The sequence below is a fragment of the Pholis gunnellus genome, assembly GCF_910591455.1.
Source record: "Pholis gunnellus genome assembly, chromosome: 23".
Classification (NCBI taxonomy): domain Eukaryota; kingdom Metazoa; phylum Chordata; class Actinopteri; order Perciformes; family Pholidae; genus Pholis; species Pholis gunnellus.
The window spans coordinates 3656195-3680003 of record NC_136550.1 but is presented as its reverse complement, the minus strand read 5'-3'; the positions used below and the strand labels follow the sequence as shown (position 1 = coordinate 3680003).

The following is a 23809-nucleotide window of genomic DNA, read 5'->3' as shown; positions in this document are numbered from 1 at the left end:
AACGAAACTGAAAGAGGAATATTGCCCGCGTGGCAGGGAGGAAAAGTCCATCTCTAGTGGAAACAGAACCCAGGAGAACAAGGTAGGCAACGATATATGTTCTTATCTGTTGGACTTTCTAATGCTGAATAAGATTCATCCTCACAGTCGGATTAAAAAAAACATTTTGTTTTGGAAAAATAACCCGAAACATGCAGCGACCTTATTAGCAGCCTTTACAGCTTTAAACTGACTGCGCTGCTGGTCAGTGTTACGCATAATGTAATTTAATGTTAGTTGAATTACAAAAAGAGCTCCAGTTCCTTTAGTTACATGAGTTTTGTTTTTTAAATCAATCATTTCACATACTAAAAAGTTCTTAAATGTTCTTAAAACTTAAAAAAGCTTCAGATCAAGCTCTCTATCGTGAAAGGTTCCAACGGTTTAAGGGCTGTACCCTTTTTTTTTTTTAGATTACACTATGGGCTGAATATACAACATCTTAGTTGATAATGGAATGTTTTTCTTATAATGTTATAACTCAGTATATTATACACAAAATTGTTCATGCTTTTCTTACATTCTGTGCTGATTATTATTACATCATGGGCAATTTATTCCATTTACATTATCCACAGTCTTTACATTATTAGTTGCTACAGCTGACTGGCACATTTAATTACAATGTTTGTATTCCAGAGAACAACATTTAATGTGTTTTTATTGAAAAGATAAATATGTCGATTTCCTGGACGAGGTGCGGGGGCAGTTGCAGTCAGCACACAATTTCATGAAAGTCTTTAAAGTATTTGAGAACAGAACAGGACATGCATCATCATGACTCTCAGCAGTGATGACTCAGTTAGTGCTGGATGGTTGCTCTTCTAAAAAAACAAAACGTCCAGATCAGGGAATGTTTAACTCTTTTTTTCTCCCAAGACAATTCATCAAAAAATAATTTCTTTGTTAAAGTGACTTAAGTTTTCACCAGTACTGTATATCATAGAGTACGCATAGATAAAAAGACCTGTATTCATGAGGTGAGCTTTCTAATATTTGCTCTGCTTTTATAAATGTATGTGTTGGAAAACAAAAACAACTCTAAAAGGTATTTAATTTAGTTTACACAGAACATGTTTGTCATTTTATTTTATCATACATGACTTGAAAACAATCGTTTTGTTGATTGCCAATTATACAATTTTAATAATATGTTTCAAATATTCAGTATTCTCCATATTAACAGTAACATGTGTCGTAATATGTTTTATACAGACACCAGAAATGAGCCTCCGACACTACTGGTCACTGTTACATAACAGCAGAATGCATGAGAAAGAAATCCCATCTCTGATGGTTTAAAATGTGTGTTTAACTTCTACAGATACTCAACACATTAGACATGAGCCTCCAGAAATGTCACTGCGGCTGGTCCAAAAAAACAACCTACCAGGGCCTGAGGATCCACCAGAGGGAGATGGGATGCACGGCGAGGGGGCAGAAGGATGAAGAGTGCGGGCAGCCGTACGTGGGGGGACCCGCAGACTATGAAAAAGACTTCAAGCTGGATGTTTGCACTCCTATCAAGAACGGTGAGTTTTGCCCTGATTCCAGAGTGCACATTGTGTTCATTCCAGTGCACTCCAAAAATAAATAAATGGATGTGATGAAAACTGAATCTTGAATTGCATCTCAAACATACACAGCAGACTTCTCTTCAGATGTGAGCCTCCAGGAATGTCACTGCGGCTGGTCCAAAGTAACGACCTACCAGCACCTGAGACTCCACAAGGGGAAGATGGGATGCATGCCGAAGGGGCAGAAGGATGAAGAGTGCCGACAGCCGTACGTGGGGGGACTCGCAGACTATCAAGAGGACTCCAAGGTGGATATCGACATGCCTATCGCGAACGGTGAGTTTTGCCCCGATTCCAGAGTGCACATTGTGTTCATTCCAGTGCACTCCAAAACAAAAAAAATGTATGTGATGAAAACTAACTCTGTAATTCCATCTCGAACATACACAGCACGCTCATATTTAGCCGTGAGCCTCCGGAAATGTCACTGCGGCTGGTCCAAAAAAACAACCTACCAGGGCCTGAGATGCCACCAGGGGAAGATGGGATGCATGCCGAAGGGAGAGAGGATCCAGAAGGAAGAGCAGTCATTCTGGAAAAAAAAGATGGAAAAAGAGGATCAATTGAAACATGATCCAGCGAAGACAGTGGCCGTCAAGAAGCAGGTAGGCCTATAAATGCTGCAGATTGCAAGAGGGAGGTTTTGGGCAACCAGTCAAAGTGCAGGTGGGAAAGTCGTAATGTAAGCCGTGCTAAGAAAATGTTAGCGTGCTAGCACACTAAACTAGAATGGTTAACATGACATATCTGTTTAAGGATTGTTATTCACCACCTGTAAAATGAACAGCTGCCATGGTGATTTGGACCTTGATGTAACTAAGTTAAACCTACTTTCAACTTTCCATCTTATCCTGACAGAGAGAGCCATTGTCACCGAGGCCCAACAGCCATACCACTATTGACTATTAAGAACTGTTAAACCGTTAAAGCTCGTACGGTTGAATGCGGCATTTTGAACTTATTAGTTTTGTACTTTTGTAAATTCTCCCAAATAGGACTGACCACCAAAGCGCTGCGTTTTTTCTTTTTTAGGGCATCTTGGAAGCTGAGGTGCTTGATCTCAGCAGTATGTTCTCGAAGGGGATGAAAGTTGCAGAGGATGCCGAGGAGGAGCCTCTCGACCGTCCGTTCTCCAAGCTGAGAACTACAACGTCAACCGAACTTGCGGCTACTGGTGAGTCCATAAGTTTACCCAATGTTTAATTTTATTACGTTTGTATTGCCTTGAAATACTTTCAATTTACAGTCATTAATTAACTAACACAATTATGTATTTCTTTCCCCAAACAGAACTTAAAAGGATTTCCAATTTTGCAGGTGCGTATTTAGAATTGTATACAAAAACAAAAAAGGAAAACAAGATAGTGTTCTTAGCTTGTAGCTTATGTTATATTTCTATATATTTATTGTGGTAACTTTGCAAAGTATCAGTTGCAAGGCTAACCTCATCGAAAGGGCTAAAAGTTACCGTATTATATTGTAGTTTAGGTAAATAACCCAACAATAATATAAAGAATAATACTGAGTCAACCCATTGTTTTGGATTTGATTGTTGACCAAATGGTTTTCTATCCAAGGTTACTGGTTTAAGTTAACTCAGTATGTATCTGCGATATTGACCCAATTTGGAATAAAAAAGTGCATTTAGTCCATTTTAGAATATGTGCAACTAAATGTGGACAAAATGAAATTATCTAAAATACTTAGATAGGCAAGAATGAATGTGCTGGTGTGACTCAGTTTTGTAAGTGTTAAGTTGTGGTTTTATCTTAACTGTAGTGAATGTAAAGCTGGATCCAACCACTGCATACAAATGCCTCGTTTCTGCTGACGGGAAGAGACTGAGTAGCACAGGAGAGACCCAGAGGTCTGGCAGCGTCCTGGGCCTCAAACAAATGACCTCTGGGAAGTGGTACTGGGAGGTTGTTGTCAGCAAGAAGACCGGATGGAGTCTCGGTGTAGCGACCGGTGATGCACAACGCAAGGGGAAGTTCTTGCTGTGCCCAGATAACGGCTACTGGGTTGCTGAACATTATAAAAACAAGTTCGCCGCCCTGACAGATCCGCCGGTTGGTCTTCCCCTGAAAGAGAAACCACAGAAGGTGGGAGTGTTTGTGGACTACGAGGAAGGCCTCGTGTCCTTCTACGACGTGAAGGCTCAATCTCACATCTACTCGTTTACCGAGTGTTCGTTCACTGAAGGGATCTACCCCTATTTCATTGTGCACGTTAATGAAGATGGAAGCTCTGAACCTCTGATAATCGCGACAGTGAAACGCCAGTAATTGTGCGTGTTATTCGGAGGCTGGGTGCGTGTTTTGTACACAGTCCAGCACAGTACAAGATATTCATGTCTATAAGCCCCCGATGGGTCAAGCTCCAAAAAACGATGCGATTCCTACACTTCTCAAAATCCCCGACTTGCTCGGTAAACGCCTGCCTTTCAAACGACGTCATCGGCGATATTTTTCAGACCATGTAAAGCTCACTCCAGAGCCAGAGATGGCATTATACATTATGGGTTGTTCACAGGTTTAGTAGTATTAAGTAGTAATGATGAGTAAACTGCACTTAAATGTGGTTTTGGTTGATGTAATGCAAAAGACTGATATATTTTCTACGTTTGGTTAAAAAGATATTTTTACAACAATTTGTACAACAATCAGATAATCTGTATAATCAGCAACGTGTTTTTTTATTAGAATGCCTATTTGCTAACTAATCTATGAAGGCTATTAGAGTTCACAGACCACAACCAAAACATACTTATAGTTACTGAAGATATAACCTGCTTGCTTTTTCTATTCTTTTGTTTTTTTAAACCAATATAAAGCTACACTTATCTTTAAAGGTCGAGTGTTTAGGATCTAGCGACATCTAGCGGTGAGGTTGCAGATTGCAACCAACTGAAACGTTTGCTTATTCAAAAAACGCTAATGGCCTTATCTATATAACCTCCATTTCTTTTGTCCCTCGTGGGCTACTGTACAAACACGGCAGTCGGCTCCTCGAAGATAACCCGCTGAGTATTTAGCTATAAAACGGCTCAATCTAAGCTAATAAAAACAATACTTATTTTCAATGTATTATACACTTTACACAAACTTGATATTATATTTCATTCCTGTCAATAGATCGCCCTAAACGCGACACAAAGGGAGACTATGTAACTTTTGAGAAAATACAGAATACCATGTTCCTCTTACAAATTAAAAGATGAATACACAAGCAAGTAAACACACACGCAGATATTGATGTGTAGTACTTGAGTTCTCTCACTTCCTACGGCTCATTATTAAACACCTTCACTCTGACCTCTGACCTCTGCCTTTCCTTGTCTCGGTTGCTTGTCATGAAGGTGGAAAGGGAAGTCCTTCTGTTACACTCATTTAAGTGGAGGATTGTAGCCAAGTGTATTTACTTCACTAAAGTATAGTTTTGATGTACTTGTACCTTACGTGAGTATTTCCATTTTATGCTACTTTATTCACTACAATTTGGAGGCCAATATCTTACCTTTTTTACTAAACTACATTTATTTGATGACTTGAGCTACTTTGCACAGTCAGACTGTTAATACATAATATACAATCACCTAATTAAAAACATAAAACATAATATATGTATATATACACACGATAACTTGTTTTAGATTAAGCTAGTGACACTTACAATCCATCATAAATCATAATCCAGTTGTACAATATGCATTTTTCAGAAATGAGACATTTTGTATGAGTACTCTGACTTTTGGTACTCTAAGTATAATTTCATGCTTATATTTGGAATGCAAGACTTTTACTTGTAACAGAGATCTGAATACACCTTGCACCATTGAAAGTGACTCATGAACATCATACATGTTACTGTATGCCGGGATAAGAATATGACTCATTGATACTTTTTTTATATTTCAATGCTCAGGGGAATGAACATTCAATTAAAAACACGAAGAGATTTCTTTATTTTTCTACACTATAAATAGTTAAATTAACATTTTTTAAATGATAATTTGAAATAATAATGTCAACACAACAGAGTTAGATCGTGCTCAATAACGCGACGCTCTGTATTGCATGTCGCGCGTGGGGCGATTAAAAGGAAATCCTTTAGTATTGATTTGGCTGAAACGAAACTGAAACAGTTCGGGATGAACAGAGATAAGAGAGACAGATCACTCAGAGCCAGAGGAGCGTCCAGGTCAGAGAGCGCGAGGTAAGCTGCTGCTGATTCTTGTTATTTTGTCTGCAACATTGTTTGTGACGTTTACCTGAACTATGATGCAATAACACAAAAACACACACGTTATATACGCTCTGTGACTACGCTCCTGTTTGACAAAAAATATGTCAGTTGAAAAAGGAAATACTGTTAAAAACGTTTATACCTTCAAGGAAAGCGATTTGACTTTTAAGTTGTGTTTTGTTATTAGGCCAGTTTATTTAATTATACAAATACAAATGTTTGGAGCGATTCCCCGTAAAGTCTTCAGCTCCCCGCTGCGTAAATGACTACAGTGCACTAAGCATTATACGGGCAGAGTACACACACAGTCTGTGGTAAACCGCAGGTTTCTGGGCGTGTACAAAATACACGAAACATAGTAGTTTGCTGTTCTTCAGCTGCTACAGGGAAATAGATAGTTATCGATGATGAAAGTTATATCTAGACCTTGTTCTACCGCCGGAGTAAATATATTAACTACATTTGATGAAGTCGAAAATATTTTATCACTTCTATAATTTTTTTTGAAGAATTAGAATAGAGGAAATATCTTATCTGAGTACTGTTATTACTACTAGTATTATCACTATATATATATATATATATATATATATATATATATATATATATATATATATATATGACCATGATATTATTTATATATATGTCATGGTGGTATTATATGCGGTATTGTATTGTTGTATTCTTTATTGATATTCCATACAAACAGTTTTACACACACATATATATTGTTTATTTTAAATGTATACTATTTTTACCATTATGCTTGATTAAATTCATTATACGAATCTGTAAAAAATAATCCCAGATATACTGTATGGGTGCCACTTTGGTGCTCTTCTTCCTCTGCTACTGTAAGGAACATTTCCTCCCTTGTATCAAATAAGTTCATCTCATCTTATTGTATGATTTATTCCACTAGTTGATGTTGATTCAACCCCGTTTAAAGAAAAACTCCTCACGGCACTGACAAGGTTTAGAAGTTATCCACGTCTAACTTTCTGCATTCAAAATTCATTTCCTGGTTGTGTCTGTTTGTGTGTATGTTACAGCAGGAAGTAGGTGATTCTGCACAATTACTGTAGAGCACTGCTAGAGGGCGACTAATCACTGACTTACACATCCAGGTGGTAGTTCAGTCTGACATCAAATAAACAATCTGACATGAAAGTTAGAAAACAACTCAGTCAGACATTCAGTAGATCTAACATAAAAAAAAGATACTTATCACATCAGCATTACAATCTACAAAGATATGATGCACCTAATTAACCTTTCGTGGGACTTCTGCAGACAAACTCAATACGTCAGACATGAGCCTCCAGATTTGCCACTGCGGTTGGTCCAAAACGACAACATACCAAGGACTGAGGATTCACCAGGGGAAGATGGGATGCACACCCAAGGGAATGGGTATCCCTGAGGGTGAACAATTCAGATTTAGCAGTTCCCGTCCTCAACTAACCTACCAGGGACCTCCCATAAAAGTTGAAGAGCCTTGGATGAATATCTACACCCCTACTCTCAAATCCGGTGAGTGGTTACACATCCGTGGTCTCTAGTTACGCACTATGTTTATCACTCATGTCTCTAAGTCACCTGCTGCAAATGCAAGAAATAATAGGAGTGACAGTAACAGTTAAAGGCCGTCTCTCAAACCACTGAAAGGTTTTCTTATTATTATTTTCAGGGAGTCAACAGAACACCTGGATGGATCAAAATGACAGTGGGCCATTAAACTGGGCCACTCCAGTCAGGACTGAGGTATATTCAGGCAAACATATAAATGATATGTGCTAAACACGTCACTAACAAATTGTGGTGTTGTCAATAATACAAAGATCGTACTGGATAATAAAAAAAGTTATAGGATTTAATGTGGTCAATGTCAATCAGAAACACACTGTCCAATCTTCTTCTTCTCTCTGACAGAATGTTCCCGTGTCTCCATACCTCACCAACACAACTTTTCCAGGAACAGAAGATGCATTGATGGAGATGATCAAATCAAGTATGCATTATAATTATAGTTCAGTCAACACTGGAAGTAACCCAAAGCAGCTGTGTTTAACAGTGACCCATGCTCTTTTCCCACAGTGATGGCAAGTCAAATGTTAGACAGAACAAACAGAGCGCTCGATTTCTCCAGTGGTGCGCAGGTACGACATCCTTCTGTGAAAGCGAGCTTACAGTGTCGGGGGGGGAAATATTGCACGGTCGGGAAAAGTGAGCAAAGCTTCGTCGAGCGAAACCTTGTCAAACCTCGTCTCCCGCTTTTCTCTTGACAGCCGACGCTGAGGCCGGGGTCGCAGATCTTCAGCACCCAAGTCAACCCTGCAGCCGCGGAAGTCCCAGGGAAGGAGACGAACATAACAGGTGTGTTCTGTGAGCGTAACTCATTCAGAACACAGAGGGGATTCAAAGCAGCTTTGTTTGACGGTGACAAACTTGTTTCTCGACAGCGTTTCAGACTCCACCGCACTACAGCACAACGCACCAAACCACCGGCAACACTCGTAGAGCGCTTGATTTCTCCACCGGTGCACAGCAGGTACAGCAGATTATCTCCATTTATCATCCTGTGAATCACTGAAGTGCAGATGGATTTTTATAAAGCCGTTGGATAGAATTTGTGGTTATAACCATGCACTATTGCGTGCAGTGTTATTATCATTTGGTCCGGCCTGCACTGAGTGCTTTCATCCTTTAGGTGGGGCAACAGGTCTGTTATCTTCCAACGACCACGGCACAGGAAACCGTCAGACCAAAGGAGAGAGAGCAGGAGAAAGAGAAAGAGAGGGAGGATCAGAAACTACAAAAGGTACGATACTTTTAATAATACAGTGTAACGTTTTTAGCCAAAACTCGGGTATCCAAGCTCCGTTTGATTATGAAGCATTAAATTAATACTTGACTTCTTTCTCTACAGGGCTTGTATAAAAGGCAAGAAAGTAGCCCATGAATATTTATTACTTTACAATTGATTGCAAGTTGACTGCCCCGCTCGAGTATAAACAAAGCTTTAGTTTATTAAACTCTATTGGGTATTTTATACGTTTTAACGGCTCTAATTTAGCCTTTTAGCCTTATGATATTCAAACTTTAGCAGTTTCATTCAGCAATGCTGCCGCTGTACTTGTGTTTTGTGCACGTGGTCACTACAATGTGTGCATACTAATATAAGCATTATTTGTTTCATTCAAGGCGAGGCAAGACCGGACGAGGGCTGATTTACAGCAGAAGATTCAGACGAGAGAACAAAAGATGGCCGAAGTCATATCATCTGTAAAAGCCTGCAAGGTGAGCTGTGGCAGAATATTTAGCTTTGTGATCTTTGCTTATTAACGTTTCATTTAACAATCCTCACTGTCCGTTTCTCTTTTCAGGGCGGCCTGGATGCTGAGTGGCTGGAGATCAACAACGTGTTCTCAGAGGTGATGAGAGTCGTTGAGGACACGCGGCAGAAAGCCCTCCAGCCTCTGGAGAAGAGGTCGGTTCAGGGATACATCACACTGACGCCACAGGCAGGAGTCATCAACCAATACAACCAACTGCTTAATGTTACTGTCTGTTGCTTTTAGGAGAAAGAGAGTGAAGAGAGAAGCACAAGATGTGGTCCAGAAGCTGCAAAAGGAAATTGACAAACTCAACATGACCATCGACGAGTTGGACAAAGATCCTGACTTGCAGGTGAGCATCCAAGCTTTTAGAATTTTAAACATTTCAGCAAATCATTATGCTTTTACTCTGCTCGATGTCAGCATCTGACAATATCTACATCTAGGGGGACGCTAAGCCAACATTCACAGGTTTGTGCTCAACAATTCTGTGTATTTTTCCACTTGTTTCGGATTTATTAAATTTGTATTATTCTCATGTTGTATTACACAGGTTTCACCTCAAACAGGCCTGGGCGAAACCTGTGACTGGAAAAATGTCACTGTTGACACTTTATTCTCCTTTGGTACGCTGAGAACTACGACGTCAAACATGATGGAAGAAATTCACAAGGAACTGGATAAACTCTCTTCTGTTGGTGAGTACTGCTCAAGTTCACCAAGTTATGCATTTCATTCGTAGTCACTTGCTTTAATATGATTTCTCTTTCCACAGAACTCAAGAGGATTCCCACGTTTGCAGGTGTGTGACTCAGAACATTTAATGAAAATCGGACTATTTAAACAGAAAAAAACGATTATGGTTTAAAAGAAAAAGCTTCAGGCATGAAGGGGGGGTGAGTGCATTTGGAGATTCAATTTAAAAGCCTTTATGGTTACATGGCCTGTTCACCTTGCCAGGTCCTCTTCAGGGTAACAAATGAGGTTGCACCACCTGAGCCTGGCTCTTCTATACGTTCACTCAAGGTGTGTCCTAATTAGGTTATTGGGACAACAGGTGGGAGATAACGAGTGTCATTCAGGGAGCACTTCCCAAAGATTTCACAAACCAAACAACTGATCACCAAGATACAATTCAAATAAGAGTAAAATGGTTATTGGCTGAAAAAAATAAATGTTCCACAACAAAGGTGTTAATTGTTGGTACAACAGATTTTGATATAGAGGAGGATAGTCTGTCAAATCCTCTCAAAGATAGAGTCAATAAATCATATCCATTGCTAATGACATTCCTCTTTAACTTCACTTCTGTAACACGGTACAGCACACAAACTAAAACAATTAGAGACATTTTGCATTCCTATTGGGATATTTAATTAAAAAAGCAACCCCCATTTCAGAACAGTTTCCCCCCCTCGGGCCTTATAGACGAGCCCCCACCATAAAAGAAGAACTGGTATGAAGTCATATTGTAGTTTGCAGAGTGGATATTCTGTATGTGGCTGCAGAAGCCCTGCGGCACCTTTAAGGGGCTCCGATGTCTTTAAAACAAACGTGATTTCACAACTGGAAGGACACACAGCTGTAACACAACCTTTGTGGGTATATATCGTCTCGGCACACAGAAAGATGCTCTAAGAATAGAATCTCTGCATAACATATGCAATAAATTAGCAAACTGGGGCTTGCGCCCACTCTTCCTGAGAAAAAGCCAAACTTAAAACTGTATATCCAGGCTTAAATTAAGAAATTATTCACTTTAATGTGAAACATTTATTTGGATATACATATTTTTGAATAGTTTATCTTCGATTTGAGTCAGTAACCATCTTTAACCTTTGTTTCTTGGAGTTTCAGTTGGTGAAGTCCTTTGGGATAGTGCTCTGTGAATGACACTCGTTACCTCCACCTGTTGTCCCAATTACCCAATGAGTACATGCACCTGGGTGAATGTATAAAAGCTCCAGGCTCAGGGGTCGTCTCTTCGTTTGTTACCCTGAAGAAGACCTGGCAACGTTCAATCCAGTTGTTTTTAGGGTTAGTCTGATGGTTATCTTCCCCTAGTCATCCTCTTTGTGGTATCTAGCAGTAGATAGGAGGTTGTTCTCTTATATTTACTTAGTATCCATTTAGTTTATTAACATAACTCAAACTGCACAAGCATTAACATACAGTGTGTCGCTCACCCATATGAAGTACATCATGATTCTATTTCCATTATTCTGCTCAACTTCAGTGGACGTGAAGCTGGATCCGACCACCGCACACCCGTGTCTTGTTCTGTCCCCCGACGGGAAGACGGTGAGAGATGGAGGAAAGACCCAGAAGGTTCCCGATGCTCCGCAGAGGTTTGACGTGTTTGGCAGCGTCCTGGGGCTCAACAGGTTGTCCTCTGGGAAGTTCTACTGGGAGGTGGAGGTCGGCAACAAGACGGGGTGGGACCTGGGTGTGGCGAGGCGCGACGCCAAGCGCAAGGGGAAACTCTCGCTGAGCCCGGATGGCGGTTACTGGGCCATCGTACATTATGAGGAGGAAAAGTACGCAGCTCTGGCGGCGCCGCCCGCCAGCCTCTCCCTGACGGGGAAACCTCAGAAGGTCGGGGTCTTCGTGGACTACGAGGAAGGTCTCGTGTCCTTCTACCATGTGACGGCCAAATCTCACATCTACTCGTTTACCGAGTGTTCGTTCAGTGGCGAGGTTTTTCCATATTTTAGTCCACATCTTAAGCAAAATGAGAAAAACACCCATCCTCTGATCATCTCTGCTGTGAAGCAGTAGATGGATGAAGTGCATGTGTTGTGCACTGCTATAGTTACAATGCACCAGGTGATTGGGTGTACAGTAACATTTTACTGTTGCGTGACGTTTCACCAGCAACGGGTTTGAATTGGGTTTTTTGGCCTGATCATCTGAGGTGTTTGGGGATTTATTACCTGTCCAAGTCTAGACTTGTCTTCTTCTTTTTATTCAAACATTAATGAAAAGATAGTTTTTTTTATCATTTAGTGTCATGTGATATATATTTTTTTTAACTTAAGAGATTTCTGACATTTTGCAAAAATGTATATGAAATTAGTTTTTGAACAAAGTAAAGATTCTATATTTGACATATGTTATGCCAAAGGATGAAAAGTATGAAAAGTCCTGCATTGAGAATGTTACTCAACTAAAAGTATAGAAGTATAATCAGGGAAATGTAAGTACTTATGGAGACATTTTTTATTATTATCATGTAATAAAGTAAAAGCAGGATTTTACTGCTGTGCTTGGTTGAGGTGGAGATTATTTTTTTTACTATTTACTATCAAAGTGCAACTGGTGATTATTTTCATCATGGATTAATCCACTGATTATTTTTGTAAACATTCTGAAAAGCCCCATTTACTCAGAGCCAAACGTGAACACTTCAGAATGTTTATTTTGGTCCAAAATACATAAATACATCTTAAATCTTAACGGTCCAAACTTGAGCAGAGCTTTGCTTCGCTGCTGCGCCGGTCCCCACTGGATCCAACGCCACGCTGCTGGTGGCCCAGGCTGCATTGGGCCCGAGGGAACCAGGACTGAGCGGAGCAGACTGTCGGACCCTGCTGCATGAAAATGGGAAGTTTACTTGGATACATGAGTTCAACCATTTGGTGGAAGCTTCATTTTTTTCTCTGTACCGCTTTTTGATCTGTGTCGTGTTCATCTGTTCAACCATTGGTCTTATCGTGTGGTTTCTGTTGATATTAAATGACTTCTGCTTTGGTCTGATTGAGTCGGTCTCTAAATGTGTCAATTAACTGGTGAAATGTAAGTTGAATCAGAGTTCTTCATGTTGTAATGTATCCTGTTAGAATCGCATCAATAGCCCTCTCGCCCACTTCCTCATGCCACAATGACATGGAAAAATGAACGAGAAAAAAGTCAGAAGAATATAGTAATGAGGACTTTTTCAGTACAGCATGATGTCCATTTTGTAAATTCTGGTCCCATTGAGAGTAAAATAGCTTTAGGGCACCTTGTGACCGACAGGTTGCTTGTTCCACTACCAGAGCCGCATGCGCCATTGATTGCAATCTAAGCCAAAATGCCGAACTCGAGGCTTCAAAACCGCAGTTCACAGACCAATGGGTGACGTGTTGCCGACTCCGTCTTGTAGACAGTCTATGCTTCATTACGATTGTACTAGAACAGATCTGGGAAATTAGCATGCTAGCATTTAGCTCAAAACATCACGGTGCCTAAATACAACCTCATAAATGTGTGATTGGTAAAACAAATCACATATGTATCAATCAGATGATTTATCTCAAATCCATTACATATATTTATAATTAGTATTTATTGGAAACTTCTATTCTATGGATCATGTGCAGTATTTGGGCATGAACTCACAAGAAGCACTGCTGGTGCTACTTGACCTTTTCTTTCATTTGGTCTAAGCAGCAGTGACCCACGGCTTCACGCCAACAGTAGCTTCCTGCTAAAGTGTACTTCCTCATTTACAGAATTAGCGGTTGGTTTGTGCCGACAAATGCATGCACAGTACCGTACTCTAGTTTGCTGATGATTATCACAGACGTATATGGTGAAAGGGTTGTTTGCAGTACTTTGATTGTCTGTTATTCCTTTAGGGTTAAAATGATTTGTTGTGGTCCAATGTTCACAAGATGAGGAGGTTTAAAAGAGAAATGTTATTGGACTTCTATCAGAGACTTAAACATCAGTCGGTATCGATCCTCCTCCAGACTCAACACAGAAACATTTACAGTACAGTATCATTAGAATCTGTCTTTTGTATGTGAAGAAACATTACACAGTTAATAAATGAATGGAATATATAAGTATATTAAATTAAATGAATGCATGAAATGAAAAGAGAAAAACACTTCCGCAAATGTCTAGTGAGCTTTTTGTCAAATTCAAACTTCCTTAAATATGTGTGACATTAAACTGAAATTAAAAAAAAATCAAAATGACATGGCAATAAGCCATAGAGTTTGTAAATAATATTAAAATGCTATCTTTGTCAAATGTAAGGCACTGTGACAGTTGTTGGGAAAACTAAAGAATGTTCTGTGTCCTCGTGTGAAACGTGTGAACTTCTCTTCACATTAGTATCACAGCTGTGTGTCTTCATGAGCATTTCAGCCGTTTGTCCTGACATCTTCTGTGACCTAAAGAGGAGACAATGAACCTGTTGAGCATGTCCGTGTGCACGTGAGGCTGATTTGCAACGATGACGTTTTCCCATTAGGATAAGACGACCTTAGACAGAACGAATTATCAAAGAAACGGGTCCCAACGATGTTCCAGACTTTATGCAAATCATTCTTGACCAATTACTGGTGTATTTTCAATCTTTTTGAACAACAAAATAAGATGCTCAACAAGTCTCATTCCTTCTCCCCTCTAGACAAGATGAGCATCGTTCTCCTGATAACCGTCACACTGGCTCTGAACCATTGATCTCATTATACAGGTACCTAGAGGGGAAAAGACTCTGCATTTCACACAGACCAACGCAGTCCTTCCTCCAGAGTTCGGATCCGGGACGTTTTCGAGCAGATCTGTAATGGCGATGGCCGCCAGCTATAGATAAGAACAGTAACTTGTGCATCAGTGGTTCAAACATGCTGGTATATGTTCTCAAAGTCAAACAAAATTTCAAAGTTACAGGGCTTTTCAATGCCAAAAACAAAGTGGTTGTGTCTTGTGATAAAATTGGAAACAGCTGCCTTCCTGTCCATTTTGACACTACACCCTGCTAACCGTAGACACTTCTTAGAATGGGCCAGTCTTCCTCATTTACAGAATTACTTGGAACAGTTGGTTTGTGTCAACATGTACATGCCTCGTCCAATAACGAGACATATATGGTGAAGAGAAATGTGCAGTATTTGAATTGGCTGTTCATCTCCTTGGGTTAAAATGATTGGTTACGGTCAAATGTTTCCAAGACGAGAGGAGGTTTAAAAAGGGGAGACCTGTTGTTGGACTTCTATCAGAGACTTCAGCATCAGTTGGTATCGATCCTCCTCCGGACTCAACACAGCAACATTTACAGTACAGAGGCTGATCAGAGCGGGTGAGAAAACCTCTTCATCAACAACACAAATGTGTTTTGTTATTATTAGAATCAGCTTTCTGTCCTGTTTTTGAGTGACATGACTAACAATACCAATATTTCTGCCTTTCTACTTACTAGTAAGTAAAGCAAATGTATTATTAGGTTTATTTATAGAGTACCTTTCTAGATCAGATGTCACAAAGTGCTTCACAAGAAAAGAAATGAAAGTAATATTAAAGCATTAAGAACAATATGGATGGAAATATGTGGAGGAACTTTACACTGTAAATACATGAATGATAAATAAAATAGTTCAGTAAATAATTCAAATGCTCTCAAACCGATGCGACAAGACTGATTAATTTACAAGAGATGTTCATTTGGCACTGAGTGGATGAGTGTAGTTTGGATGCTGTGTGTACAACACTTGACCAATCACTGGTGTATTTAAAATGTATTTGAACAACAAAATAAGATGCTCAACAAGTCTCATTCCTTCTCCCCTCTAGACAAGATGAACGTCGTTCTCCTGATCACCGTCACACTGGCTCTCACCCTCACTCACGCAAATGGACAAAAACCTAAATACAACTCTCAACCTTGTCAGACGAACACAAATAACAATGCGTACAGCAACTTTGTTCGGAAACACATCCTTCAAGAGAACTTTGACTTCAATTCAATGGATTTGTGGAAATCGTAAGTTAAAGTGTTAAGTCAACTAGTTCATTAGCCTCTAATTAGATTAAGATAATACATCACAGTACTGCGTACTTCAGGATTTTAGAACTTCAATTTTGAACTGACCAACATTTCATATTGATTTCATAGAAGTTGATAACAGGGTTTTGTTTGGTCACACTACTGCTTTATTTACATATTTCAAAGTAATTAAACTACATTGTAAATACCATTTACTTTGCAGTGAAATATTGATCTCATTATACAGGTACCTAAAGAGGAAAAGAATCTGCTCTCGAAACAGAGGAACGCAGTCCTTCATCGAGATTTCGGATCCGGGACCTGTCGTGCAGATCTGTAATGGCGATGGCCGCCAGCTATATAGGAACACTAACTATTGCATCAGTGATTCAACCATGCTGGTACATGAGCTCACAGTACAAGGAGACTGCACAGTTACACAGCATTCATCAAACACTACAAAAGTGGTTGTGTCTTGTGATGAAATTGGAGACCAATGCGTTCCTGTCCATTTTGTGAAGTCCACACACCAAAGTCCACCCCGCCACGCTAAAGTCTGCAAACCTTAGACACGTCTCAGAATGGACCAAGTGTCTGAAGTGTTTGTCATTGGATCCCAGTAGTCAGGCCCATTATTGACCCGACTACTGAAACCTCTGTCGAGCTCATAGATGAACCAAACCTTTCTGCTTAAATGAAAACATTTGAATACATTATATTGTGTCAAATATTTGAGCTCGTTGATCATAACACTTCATGAGACGAGCATGATTAAAAAAGAACATGCATGAAAGAAAACGATTCCTCTGAGTTACACGGAGGAGATGAGTAACACTGAGTAAGTTATATTAAACACATTGTTATAGAGATACACATTTTAAACTAAAGCTTAACAATCTAGTTTGTCTCTTGAGTCTCTAATTGACAGCTACCCTTATATAAACCTATGGGAACATTTATCCATGATGAGTTCACTTCATACTATTATTACTGCGTATAATCCTATTATTGTCAAACTGATGTTCGCCACATTTATATCAATATACTGTCTCCAATGTGAATGTTTTGTAAAACTGTTTGGTTCTTCAGAGTAACAAATAAATTAAAATAAATAAAAGATGTCTGACTTTGTATTTGTTGTTGTAGCTTAAAGTCATAATGAAACCTGTTCTGTTTCCCTTCAGCTTCAGAAGCTTCTCTTCCCTTTTGCTTTGCATTTTTCTTGGAACTTTCCAGATCGTATTATTATCGCTATTGTGGTCAAAATTGTCTGTAGAAATAAAAGTATTGAACACAAACGTTAAGTTTTGTCCGTCTTTATTTAAGCAAAGAATATTCAGCAGAGTTAAAGATTCTGGCTGAAAGGTCGATGCTGCTTAATGCACAGATGAGAGCAGAGCGGACCTGCAGTTAAGTTAATACGTATGTAGTGTGTTAGTGTGGGAAGGGAGTAGATGGTGAAGCCTCATATAGTTGGAGGCTTATCTCCCACTAACCACAACAGCACCCTCCTGAGAGTTATTCCTGAAACACACTCGATGCACAATTACTTTGAAAACAAGTCATGAAGTCGAGGGAATTTGTCAAGACGTCAACAGAAGTATTCATGTAACTGTTTTAAACCACTGCATCATTATTGACAAATTAGGAAAGCTGTTTTCTGGGAACATAGTCATTCAATAAGGTTTGCAAGCTGTTTGGGGAAAGTCTAAATCAGTCAAACATGTTGCTTATACAATTGTAATTACTCGCCATCCGTCCGCTTGTTGCTCTCAATGTTTCCCGCCCTTCTCAGTCACCTGACCCTCCTCCCTGCTGCACACCTGCCCCTCATCAAACCTCTGTATGTCTCTGTGTTCAATGAACGAGAGCGCTGCCTCACTTACACTTTATTTCAAGTGTCTCATATCCAGCATACATGAGAGTTAATACACCCTTGTTGACACAAATCTACAAGTCTGGTTGCAATCCGTCTTGGTTTTCCCAGACGACATGCAGGTCGGGGTCGGCCCCACTCTTCCATCATCAGGAGACTGAACCCTGTAGCGTAAATGCCTGCACTCCACTTTGGGCTATTGAAATTTAAATGAAATTAAAGTTAATTTAACAATTTTATTTGCGTTAAATCCACTTCGGGGCACCACCCTATCAAAAGGCGAAATTGATAGCAAATAACTTAATTTAATCTCAATCCTGAAGGATGCTACGGTGATCTTGACTCGTGTGCAGTGACTTAACTCTTTACACACGACAATCCGTCATCAATTTCTTTATAAATAACAGATTTATTGACTTCTCTGAATATAATATACATACTACTACTCAACAAACATATCTACATAAATGATGAACAGATGATTACTAAATCATACAGTTAGTGGCTGAATGATTAACAGTGAATGATGCATTTGGCAAGTTGGATGAATTTGTAGTCACAAGACCACAAAAGGGGACCAAAACTTTGGCATTAACCCTTTAAATAAATGAATGCACCGTCGGCAGCTGAGGGATAGTTGGGTGTGAAAGTAAATTGTTGCATTGATAAATCTGTGTTCTTAGTTTGGATTTACACCGAACAACTGCCAATTAGAAATAAGAGTCAGCTAGCTAAATACTAAGCTTTCCATAAACTATCAGAAACATATGAATCACATGCATGTACAAAAAGCTGAACCTCATTAGGACGAGTAAACCTGACTATCCCTACAGTGGTATGCTACTGTGGTTCAGTGGTACGTACCTATCCCTGGGGTGGTATGCCAGTACTTTCCCAACGGCACACCGTTTCCTGAAGGCAGGTGCTGCTTGAAAGTTCATATTAGTGGCCGTTGAATCAGAGGGGTATGCCATTCATATCAGAGATATAGAGATATATAGAGAGATAGATACAGTATATACATTGGTGATAATATCAGTTTCAGGGCACATCAGCAAATACTAAATGACTTTATTGTCATTTAAAAAACCCTTTCATATATCTGAACAAGTAAATGGACGAGATAAAATAGATACATTCCTTTATTTAAGACGCTGTGTTGCACTACTTTGTCAATAAAGTAAGAAAAAAAAACACATTTACAGCATCACTGTTCGTGAATCAAACCAATTTACAATGAATGTGCGTATGCATCAAGAGACCGCACTGGTGTGCCTGTCTGACAGTGGACTACCACTTTCAAGCGGAACCTGGCTTCAGCAGACAGTGTACCGTTGGGAAAGTACCGGCATACCACTCTTGGGATAGGTACCGCTGAACAACAGCATACCACTTCAGGGATAGGTAGATACCGCTGAATAGCGTACTATCGGACACTTTTCCGTCTCTGCGCTGCTGGTCTGAGGTTATCCTCATGAGTTCAGTTCAGCCAGTCATTCAATAGTTCATGATTTTATTTCTTTTCTTCTAAACATGCAGTGCATTGAGTTTTTTTTTTGATACAACACAAATGTCCCTTTATTATTTTTCTTGAGAACATGTATTAAACTGCAACAATTATGTGTTGAATGTCTATTGTTGTTCTTTTATTTGTTGGGAATTAAATTCAAAAGTAGCGGGTTGTATTACCCTTTTGTAAATAAACGGTAACATTCTGGTATATACCGTAAAATCACCGTAAAACCCAGTTATCCTACCATCACATAATGTAATCCAGTATACCGTAAAATACCGTAAAAGTAAATTGAGGTAGCTTCACTGTAAAAAAACAGTAAACAGTAAATTACTGGCGTCCCTGCTGCCAGTAAGTCACCATTATTTTACAGTGAAATTGTTTAGAGTGTACGTCTTAAGAAATCTGGCTCAACAAATGTAACCGTTTGGTCAACTGTGCTTATTACTACAAAAAGCAATGACACCATTTTTGTTTTAAAACTCCATATTCTCTCTGATCCTTCTTTAAGTGTGTTGGAGAACCACAGCGGCCTCCCAGTAACGTAAAAACCTGAAAGGCTCTCATTAGAACCAGTGTTTGGTTTGTCTGTTCTGGGCTACGATTGAAACACGGCGGTGCAACCAGGTGGGCTCCCTGAAGAGGACCCGCTCTCTATGTAGATATAAACGGTTCATTTTTAGGTGAGGGAACCATGGATGGTCTCCTGTAGTTGGAGAGTTCTTCGAGGCCTCTCCAAGCTGCCGAGGGGTCGTTGGCTGAAAACCTTTTTTCCAGCTTTTCAGTGTAGCTCCTTACTCATGAACACCGTACATGTTACCGTATGCTGTGATAAGAATATGACCCATTGGTACTTTTTATATGTCAATGCTCAGGGGAATGAACAATCAATAAAAACACGAAGAGATTTCTTTATTTTTCTACACTATAAAATGTTAAATGAAATTTTTTTAGATGATGAAATAAACACAACAGAGTTAGGGTGTTGCTCAATAACACAACAAGGAAATCCTTTAGGACTGGTTTGGCAAAAAACAAAACTGAAGCAGTTCAGGATGAACAGAGATAAGAGAGACAGATCACTCAGAGCCAGAGGAGCGTCCAGGTCAGAGAGCGCGAGGTAAGCTGCTGCTGATTCTTGTTATTTTGTCTGCAATATTGTTTGTGACGTTTACCTGAACTATGATGCAATAACACAAAAACACACACGTTATATACGCTCTGTGACTACGCTCCTGTTTGACAAAAAATATGTCAGTTGAAAAAGGAAATACTGTTAAAAACGTTTATGCCTTCAAGGAAAGCGATTTGACATTTAAGTTGTGTTTTGTTATTGGGCCAGTTTATTTAATTATACAAATATAAATGTTTGGAGCGATTCCCCGTAAAGTCTTCAGCTCCTCATGCTGCGTAATCCTACATGACTGCAGAGCAGTAATACACCGTCTGTGGTAAACTGCAGGTTTCAGGGCGTGTACAAAATACACAAAACTTGTTTGCTGTTCTTCAGCTGCTACAAGGAAATAAATATTTTCCGGTGATGAAAGTTTTATTTAACTCTATATGTTACTAAACTAAATATATGAACTAAATTTGATGAAATCAAAAATATTCTATACAAATTCTATGAAATGTTTCTAATTGGTTTAATGTTATGCATTGCCAAACTTTTTGCAAACTTATAACACAGTTATATATATTTACATATATTTATATTTGTCATGGTGGTATTCTATGCGGTATTGTATTGTTGTATTCTTTATTGAAATTCCATAAAAATGTTTTCCTCTCTGCTCTTCTTCCTCTGCTACTGTAAGGAACATTTCCTCCCTTGTATCAAAGAAGTTCATCTCATCTTATTGTATGATTTATTCCACTAGTTGATGTTGATTCAACCCCGTTTAAAGAAAAACTCCTCACGGCACTGACAAGGTTTAGAAGTTATCCACGTCTAACTTTCTGCATTCAAAATTCATTTCCTGGTTGTGTCTGTTTGTGTGTATGTTACAGCAGGAAGTAGGTGATTCTGCACAATTACTCTCGAGCACTGCTAGAGGGCGACTAATCACTGACTTACACATCCAGGTGGCAGACAGGTCAGTCTGACATCAAATAAACAATCACTGACATGAAAGATAGAAAACAACTCAGTCAGACATTCAGTAGATCTAAGATAAAAAAAGATTCTTATCACATCAGCATTAAAATCTACAAATAGTTTTTTGAACTACAAAATAAGATGCTCAAAGAGTCTCATTCCTTCTCCCCTCTAGACAAGATGAAGATCGTTGTCCTGATCACCAGCACACTGGCTCTGATCCTCGCTTATTGGAAATATAAACAGTCTGGCAAGGAGATCTGTAATGAAAACGGCCACCACGACAATGGCTTGTGCATCAGTGATTCAACCGTGCTGGTATGTGATCTCACAGTCGACAACAATTTCAGAGATCTAAGTCAAAAGAGTTTAACTTTCATTTTATAATGTATTATGAATATACACAACATTATTAACACACTTGTTTTAACGTACTCTTGTCTGTTTTCTTTTCCATCACACTGGCTCTGATCCTCGTTCAGTGGAACACTGATCCTTGTCAGACGAACACAAATAACAATGCGTACAGCAACTTTGTTCGGAAACACATCCTTCAAGAGAACTTTGACTTCAATTCAATGGATTTGTGGAAATCGTAAGTTAAAGTGTTAAGTCAACTAGTTCATTAGCCACTAATTAGATCAAGATAATACATCACAGTACTGCGTAGTTCAGGATTTTAGAACTTCTATTGTCAACTGACCAACATTTCATATTGATTTCATAGAAGTTGATAACAGGGTTTTGTTTGTCACACTACTGCTTTATTTACATATTTCAAAGTAATTAAACTACATTGTAAATACCATTTACTTTGCAGTGAAATATTGATCTCATTATACAGGTACCTACAGAGGAAAAGAATCTGCTCTCGAAACAGAGGAACGCAGTCCTTCATCGAGATTTCGGATCCGGGACCTGTCGTGCAGATCTGTAATGGCGATGGCCGCCAGCTATATATCAACACTAACTATTGCATCAGTAATTCAACCATGCTGGTACATGAGCTCACAGTAGCACCAGGCTGCAGAGTTACAGGGCATTCACAATTCACTACAAAAGTGGTTGTGTCTTGTGATGAAATTAACAACCAATGCGTTCCTGTCCATTTTAAGGAGTCCACCAACCAGAGTCCACCCCCTAACGCTATCGTCTGCAAACCTTAGACACGTCTCAGAATGGACCAAGTGTCTGAAGTGTTTGTCATTGGATCCCAGTAGTCAGGCCCATTATTGACCCGACTACTGAAACCTCTGTCGAGCTCATAGATGAACCAAACCTTTCTGCTTACATGAAAACATTTGAATACATTTTATTGTGTCAAATATTTGAGCTCGTTGATCATAACACTTCATGAGACGAGCATGATTAAAAAAGAACATGCATGAAAGAAAACCATTCCTCTGAGTTACACGGAGGAGATGAGTAACATTGAGTAAGTTATATTAAACACATTGTTATAGAGATACACATTTTAAACTAAAGCTCATCAATCTAGTTTGTCTCTTGAGTCTTGAATTGACAGCTACCCTTAAGGTTAAGGTTGCTTGTCTATATAAACCTATGGGAACATTTATCCATAACTATTTCACTTCATACTATTATTACTGCGTATAATCCTATTATTGTCAAACTAATGTTCGCCACATTTATATCAATATTTTTTGTAAAACTGTTTGGTTCTTCAGAGTAACAAATAAGTTAAAATAAATAAAAGATGTCTGACTTTGTATTTGTTGCTGTAGCTTAAAGTCATAATGAAACCTGTTCTGTTTCCCTTCAGCTTCAGAAGCTTCTCTTCTCTTTTGCTTTGCACTTTTCTTGGAACTTTCCAGATCGTATTATTATCACTATTGTGGTCAAAATTGTCTGTAGAAATAAAAGGGTTCAACACAAAGGTTGCTAAGTTTTGTCCTTCTTTATTTAAGCAAAGAATATTCAGCAGAGTTAAAGATTTTAGCTGAAAGGTCGATGTTGTGTGACTTATTCAATTTTAACATCCAATTCGATACGAGGCTTTATTATTGTACTGTTGAGATCAAAGTATGAGCGATGAGGAAATAATAACACTTACTGGCAAACTAACTTTAGTGTGGGGCTCAAAGTTTGAAAGTTTTGAAAGTTTAGAGCCTCTTTATTTATACCCGATCTACTGCAACATGCTGAAGCAATTAAGCTTTTACAGTTACAATTGCTCTTTCAACGCCATAAGTCAAAAATAAACATTCCATTTTACAAATTGTAGTTCATTTGATCTCAACACAAGAGAGAGGCCAACACCGATCATTGCTCGCAATGATAATTCTAAACAGGAAAAATAGTAATATTGCCATGTTAGTTTAGCATGTTAGCATGCTAGTGTCTTC

The 23809-nt window shown here is 39.0% G+C and overlaps 2 protein-coding genes and 2 long non-coding RNA genes across 4 annotated transcripts; all 4 read left to right on the top strand.

Annotated features, from left to right (window-relative positions):
- Nucleotides 1-37: 37 nt before the first annotated feature.
- LOC306714763 (erythroid membrane-associated protein-like) lies at nucleotides 38-4911 on the top strand. Its single transcript, XM_079184893.1, has 7 exons — nucleotides 38-82; nucleotides 1364-1571; nucleotides 1686-1892; nucleotides 2007-2221; nucleotides 2649-2790; nucleotides 2907-2933; nucleotides 3396-4911. The coding sequence occupies exons 2-7, from the start codon at nucleotides 1382-1384 to the stop codon at nucleotides 3899-3901; spliced, it is 1287 nt and encodes a 428-aa protein (XP_079041019.1). The 5' UTR covers nucleotides 38-82; nucleotides 1364-1381; the 3' UTR covers nucleotides 3902-4911.
- An 842-nt stretch (nucleotides 4912-5753) lies between these two features.
- LOC306714759 (uncharacterized protein) lies at nucleotides 5754-12959 on the top strand. Its single transcript, XM_079184888.1, has 14 exons — nucleotides 5754-5831; nucleotides 7155-7394; nucleotides 7552-7625; nucleotides 7794-7872; nucleotides 7959-8020; nucleotides 8150-8237; nucleotides 8324-8412; nucleotides 8572-8682; nucleotides 9066-9161; nucleotides 9248-9351; nucleotides 9443-9551; nucleotides 9753-9897; nucleotides 9975-10001; nucleotides 11436-12959. Exons 2-14 carry the CDS (start codon nucleotides 7175-7177, stop codon nucleotides 11975-11977), a joined length of 1746 nt encoding a protein of 581 aa, XP_079041014.1. The 5' UTR covers nucleotides 5754-5831; nucleotides 7155-7174; the 3' UTR covers nucleotides 11978-12959.
- A 2237-nt stretch (nucleotides 12960-15196) lies between these two features.
- On the top strand, nucleotides 15197-17203 carry LOC306714778. The gene is made up of 3 exons (XR_013767641.1): nucleotides 15197-15272; nucleotides 15764-15953; nucleotides 16204-17203. It is a non-coding gene; the product is annotated as an uncharacterized lncRNA (long non-coding RNA).
- A 3186-nt stretch (nucleotides 17204-20389) lies between these two features.
- On the top strand, nucleotides 20390-23334 carry LOC306714777. Its single transcript, XR_013767640.1, has 5 exons — nucleotides 20390-20465; nucleotides 21356-21441; nucleotides 21619-21761; nucleotides 21926-22038; nucleotides 22288-23334. It is a non-coding gene; the product is annotated as an uncharacterized lncRNA (long non-coding RNA).
- The last annotated feature ends 475 nt before the right edge of the window (nucleotides 23335-23809 follow it).

Excerpts from the sequence above, each read along its gene's own strand:
- LOC306714763 (XM_079184893.1), top strand. The coding sequence starts at position 1,382 with ATGAGCCTCCAGAAATGTCACTGCGGCTGGTCCAAAAAAACAACCTAC. Across the intron at positions 1,572-1,685 it reads TTGCACTCCTATCAAGAACG|CAGACTTCTCTTCAGATGTG; the intron begins GTGAGTTTTGCC and ends AAACATACACAG. Across the intron at positions 1,893-2,006 it reads CGACATGCCTATCGCGAACG|CACGCTCATATTTAGCCGTG; the intron begins GTGAGTTTTGCC and ends GAACATACACAG.
- LOC306714759 (XM_079184888.1), top strand. The coding sequence starts at position 7,175 with ATGAGCCTCCAGATTTGCCACTGCGGTTGGTCCAAAACGACAACATAC. Across the intron at positions 7,873-7,958 it reads GATGGAGATGATCAAATCAA|TGATGGCAAGTCAAATGTTA; the intron begins GTATGCATTATA and ends CTTTTCCCACAG. Across the intron at positions 8,021-8,149 it reads ATTTCTCCAGTGGTGCGCAG|CCGACGCTGAGGCCGGGGTC; the intron begins GTACGACATCCT and ends TTCTCTTGACAG.